Raw genomic sequence first — 6,370 nt, forward strand, 5'->3', positions numbered from 1 at the left:
GCAACGCTGAAATTGTATAAGTTTAATTTCATTTGAAGTGTTTAGGAGCGATTATCATACATTGTTGATTAGAAAGTGTCAACCATTTCGTGAGGTACATGTATACAAACGTATTTTCTGTCAATCAGTAAATTACAACAGTCAAGTTGTGTGCGTGTTTTTAAAATTTATTTCTATTTTAACATACTGCAAAGATATAACTTTATCCACGACATTTATATTTTTTAAGATAAAATCATGTTGGAGTAGTCCTAAAATACGAGCGCAGCTTAATTAAATCCAAAAAAAAAATGTATTAAATTTTCTCGCGGGCCAAAAGGTTATTAACTCTAAACTACCAACTCTTCTAAATATATTAACCAAAGGGCGCATTTAAAAATACATGTTTTATATCAAATTCCTCTTGTCGCTCTTTTATCATAAACAAAATTTAATACATTTTCATGTAAACTCAACCGGTATTAAACGTTTCGGGACAAAAAAAAAAAAAAAAAAAAAAATAATTCTAATTATGAATTACTTCTGTCAATATCAACGCGGGTGTTTTAATAATACACCAGTCCTTTACTCAGCCCTTAAACGCCTAGTTCAAGCCTTCTATAAGTAATCCCCCATCCGTGTATAGTACACAACTTCTGTGTATTGATCTTAATCTTTATTGCTTTATACTGTCTATCAAATCTAAGATCTGAGCAAGACATATTATCTTATATTTTTATTTTGTTTGATTTTTCAAATAATATTAAAATTATTATTACAATGCTGTTGAATAAGAAGAAGAGTAATAATAAATGTTATTTATAAAAGATTTTTAGAAACGTAACGTCAATAATGAATATTATTTATACTCTACAACATATAATGAAACATTTTTTAGTCTTATTTATTTGTTATTGATTTCCCATCGGTCAAATTAATAAAAACATTGGCTTAATAATGCATATTGTTTTATACAAGAATTGGTTAAGTATTAGTGAGACAACGAGATTATATACTATAAAAGTGTCAACTCTAAATGGCCCTGCGCCAATAAACAAATATATAGGAAAATGACGCCTGTTCTGACACTGTACAATAAACAAGGGATGCAGGACAGGAAATTAACAAACGTTCCTTAAACTTGGCCTTTAAGGCGTAAATTATCAGCATCTTTAACGAGCGTCTAAATACGTTATTCTTTAACAGCCCAAAGCGGGCTTGGGGCTTAGGCTGTGCCCATCGTGGCAACCCTGAGATTGGCTTTGTGACTTATGCTGTGTCCATAAGATGGGCTTTTGGGCTTTAAGGCTGTGGCCTTAATTAACACTCCTAAGATAAGTTTGGTGCTTAGGCTTCACCCTCTATTGACCGCTCTGACATAGAACGGTTTTATCCCTTGCTTATCGGACAATGTTAGTGAATTTGTGTGACTTGTTTGTTTGAAGGTTATAACCAAGATGTCGTGAATGTCATCGGCGCTATCACAACATCAATTTATGATGACAAATAGTATGCCTTTATAGTCAGTCGTTTAAATGCTGTTGCAAAACCAGTGTTCCGATTATTCGTGACAAGAAATGATAGATAAATCTAGAATGTATCGCAGTTTGATATTTAATGCACACACAACTCTGTTTTTATATTTTGTTAATAACGACCTAAAACCTTGAAGCTAAGTTGAATATCTGTGTCATCATGCATTGAAGTTGTTCACCTGGGATGAACCACGAGTTATCTAGGTCATTGGGCTGATGTGAACCGCTACACCGTACCATGAAGGCTGCCATTTGATCATTTCGCAAGTGCATAAAGTGTTTAAAGGCATAGTTTAAGGAGTGTTTAGCATGACAATCGACTGCTGTGCATCTCCTGTTAATTGCACTGATGTCATAGTACAGGCCAATTTCCAGTTTATTTGTTTATTGGCTCAGGGCCATTTAGGGTCCATTTAAATAATAAAACCTCCAAAACTGCACAGCAGGATATTCAGATCAGAGATCTGATAAGACAATTATGCATTTAAATTAAGATCAATACACAGTGTTTGTGTATAATACACGGATGGGGGTCACTTATAGAAGGATTAAACTAGGCCTTTAAAAACTTTGTTATCCTTTGCTGATCGGTCAATATTGCTGATACTGCGTGACTTGTGTGTTTGTAGGTTATCACGAAGATGTCCGAGTTGAACAATGCCAATGCATGTCATTAAATATGTCATTAAACCTTATTATCTGACCGGAGTGTCGGACCAAACTCACGAACACTATTAGCTATATGTTTCATGTTCCAATATATGCGGAAGGCACCGAACGTTTCACGAACGTCATTTAATAAATTATAGATAAATTGAATAATCTTACACTTTTTTCGAAATTATATTACGTTGGAAGAAACTGTAACATTGGTAAGGCGTTTATGGCTACCGCGGAGCCCGAACCCTGCATGGAACCCTGTATTAATTATAGGAAGTTTAAAAAAATATATAATCATTTGCACATTTCAATTTTATTGCACATAATATATACATTTTTTTATAATATGTCTTTGCTTATGGAAGCGAAGGTTCAAAATAATATAAATTTGTAATTAGTTCAAGTTTAATTTATAAATTTGTCATGTTTATGAATTTTATTGGATGGTATCGTAAAAAAAGTTCATTCAAATATTTTCACTTTAAACTGTTTGAATAACTTAACTTGTTTTTCTTATCTTAAATAAAGATCAGTCGTTGACCTTGTTATAAAATGTAGGTTGCGCTTGCAACCTTTAATTAGAGTGTTTTCTTCATGTTATCTCATTTGTGTTAAACCTATAGTATTAATAAGATGGAATTGAAGATCGCAATTTGTGGGATCGTAGCTGCGTTTGCATATTTTTATTTCTTGTCTGTCAACCCTTTTAAGAGTCACCGAGAGATACTTACCGATACAGTTGCAGAGGAGTATGATTACATTGTCGTTGGTGGTGGGTCCGCGGGCAGCGTGCTGGCTGCGCGACTGTCGGAGGACAAGGGAAACAGGGTGCTGCTGCTGGAAGCAGGAGGCTTTTACGATGAAAATCCATGGTTCCACATTCCTATACGTTGGCTAGATATCGAACAAACGGAACATGACTGGGCTTATTACACAGAGCCACAGAAGGACTCATGTCTCGGCTTGAAAGAGAACAAGGCGTTTTGGCCCCGAGGTCGTGTACTAGGAGGTTCGAGTGTGTTCAACGCCATGCAATATACGAGAGGAAGCCGTTACGAGTATGACCAGTGGGCTAAGAATGGAATTGAAGGCTGGAGCTACAAAGATGTGCTCCCATACTTCTTGAAATCTGAAAACATCCAGATTGACGAGCTTCTTACCTCACCATACCACCACAGCGGAGGGCCATTAACTGTATCATCAGGTCGTGTTACAGAATTGTCCGATTTGTACATGAAGGCTGGTCAAGAACTTGGCTATAACATTACTGATTACAACGGGGTTGACCAAGAGGGCTTTAATAGAATACAATTAACAGTTAAAAGGGGTGTTCGGGACAACACTGGGTTAGCTTTCCTTGGACGATCAGGCAAAAGACTAAATCTCGATATTGCATTACATTCGTTTGTTACGAAAATCGACATTCAAAATAAACGAGGAGTTGGTGTTTATTTCATTCGAAATGGTCGAAAGCAATATGTTCGAGCGAGAAAAGAAATCATTTTGTCAGGCGGTGCGATCAATTCACCACAGATTTTAATGCTGTCGGGAGTAGGTCCGAAGGAGCACTTGGAATATTTGAAGATACCTGTTGTCGCTGATCTTCCAGTGGGAAACAACTTGGACGATCATCTAATGATATTTTTGTTTAGTAAAATAAACCAACCATATAGCATAACGAAGAAGCTTAAAGAAAGCTGGTCGACATTAATAAAATATTACCTATTTGGAACTGGACCCTTAACGATCGCTGGCTCAGATGGATCAGGATTCTTCTATATTGATGAAAAGAAACGTGGAAAGACAAATGCCGATATTCAAGCAATTCTTTTCAGTGACTTTTTGGATAAGGGTAACGCCCGCTATTTCAATTTTAGAGATGAGATTGCTGACGAGTACTTGGCTGAAAACCCTGATGTTGAAGGTTTTAACGCTATTTTTAGTGTAACCCATCCGAAAAGCAAAGGAACAATTCGGTTAAGAAGTACTGATCCATTTGATTATCCTATCTTGGATCCGCGTTATCTCGAAGACAAACAAGACATTGAGGCGTTTATCGGCGGCATAAGGATATGGGAAAAGTTCATCCAGACGCCAACAATGAAAAAACTAGGAGCTGATATCGAGCAAATGAAGCTTTCATTTTGCTCTCACCATGACTTCCGTTCTGATGCCTACTGGGAGTGCTTCGTGCGACATGTGGCAGTAACCGTGTATCACCATTCTTGTACGTGTAAAATGGGGGCTATAGACGATAAGACATCGGTGCTTGACCCTCAGCTTAAAGTCAAAGGGATTCAAGGGCTTAGGGTAGTGGATGCGTCCTCACTTCCCCAAGTGACATCTGGCAATACAAACGCCCCAGTTATAATGATGGCTGAAAAAACAGCTGATCTTATTAGAGGTATTGACTCAGTGACGGATATCAGAAAGAAACTGCCTAAAGATATTTAAAATTTTCAAATCATTATTATAAATTATATTGCTCAAAAGTCATAATACCTTAACTTACAATAGTCTAGATATGGTATGTGTGTTTGTCTTTTTACAACTATTATAGCTTATATGTTGAAATACCGGAGCTATCAATTACTTTTTAAAGCATTATCTTAAGATGGTATTATCATACACTATTATATCAATTATTGGCGTCTCGTGGTCAGTTTGGAATAGATTTCAATGGACCACACTTATTATTGTAGAATGAATTATATAATATCTTTGTGAAGAACCTCTATAAACAAAATGTATAAACTTATTAACGCAATAAAACGTATGTCTCGTACCGTTATTACAAACTTGTTGGCACATTTATTGGGTATTTAATAAATTGTCCCCAAAGTAGTAGGCTACAGTGTTTAGCTCACATAAGCACAAATTGCTAAGCTTGAGCTATTGTGATAAGGTAGTTGTCCGTCGTCCGTCCGTCGTCAACATTTTCCTTCAAAAATCTTTTCCTCCAATAGCACTAGCACAATTTCCATTAAACTTCGCAGATATATCACCTGGTTGGCCCTCTTCCAGATTCCTTCAAGAAAAGTGGTTCCATGCAATACTCCGGTTGCTATGGCAAACAAAAGGAACAACTTTGAAAATCTTCTTATCAGATATTGCTACCTATAATTTAATATACTTTCGCAGAAATGCTCCTTAGGTGACCCAGACGAATTCCGTCAACCTATGTTGATTCGTAAAAAAACGTCATCCGGGAGGGACGTTAAATGGGGTTGACAGTGCTATAAACCGGTGCACGTTTGAACCAGGGAAGCTCTAACCAGGATTACAGTATCTTTGTACATCATGCACCAAAAAGCCTTATATGACGTACAAATCTTGTCGGAGCACTCGCTCAAAAGGACTTTGCTTGAGTGATAAATAAACGTACAAACCCTTTGCATTGTTATGGAAGAGTTCATTAACAATCAAATCGTGATCAAAACTGTCCCTTTTCCATGGTCCAGTTCCACGGACCTCAGAAACTGTTGACGAGATGCCTTTTATACCATGTGGGGATGTTGCACACATATATAACGGGAATGCAACACTTCAAAGATTACCAAGAGTACCTGATATATTCGAAGAGCTGTCTGATTACCCTGATTCAATGAAGTCATTTGAATGCAAGAAAGGTCAACGCCAACATTCTTAAAATCTGGTTCAAAATCACTAACTCTTACTGACTGGAAGGCTTTTATGGGCAACGATGACAAAATCTAATTGTTATGTATAATTTTCGACGAGTGGTAAACTGGCAAATATCAGAAATGCTTTGAGACCGCTGTTTCTACTATGTTCTAAGAGACTGAATGTGTTACAGTCGCCCAGCTCTTGACAGTACCTGACTATTGAAATATATCCAGAGGAGGCATTATTTGCATTCTAACAGGAGACAGACATAAACAAGGACATTGTAAGGTCTCCAGACACATATGATATCCTAGAGCTGCGAGCGAAGTATTCCAGTTTTATTTCATACTGGTGTAAGTAACAAGCGGCGATTTTTCAATGTTAATGAGATTTCTAATGAAAGCGCCGAGGAACGGTGGCCCCGAGAGAGTAAGCATTTTTTTCAAATGACGACAGGAATTTCAAAAACGAATTGATAGGAACACACAGGGAAGTTGAGAGGTGGGGTTCATATGTTTCACAACAACGTACGAGTTGACAGGCTTCAATTTTATTATATATAGTATAAG

The 6,370-nt window shown here is 36.8% G+C and overlaps 1 protein-coding gene across 1 annotated transcript; it reads left to right on the forward strand.

The window, feature by feature from the left end:
• The first annotated feature begins 2,807 nt into the window (after positions 1 to 2,807).
• Positions 2,808 to 4,628, forward strand: LOC128244070 (glucose dehydrogenase [FAD, quinone]-like). The gene has a single exon (XM_052962086.1). The coding sequence runs from the start codon at positions 2,808 to 2,810 to the stop codon at positions 4,626 to 4,628; it is 1,821 nt and encodes a 606-aa protein (XP_052818046.1).
• Positions 4,629 to 6,370: the final 1,742 nt, after the last annotated feature.

This window comes from Mya arenaria, chromosome 8, assembly GCF_026914265.1.
Source record: "Mya arenaria isolate MELC-2E11 chromosome 8, ASM2691426v1".
Lineage (NCBI taxonomy): Eukaryota > Metazoa > Mollusca > Bivalvia > Myida > Myidae > Mya > Mya arenaria.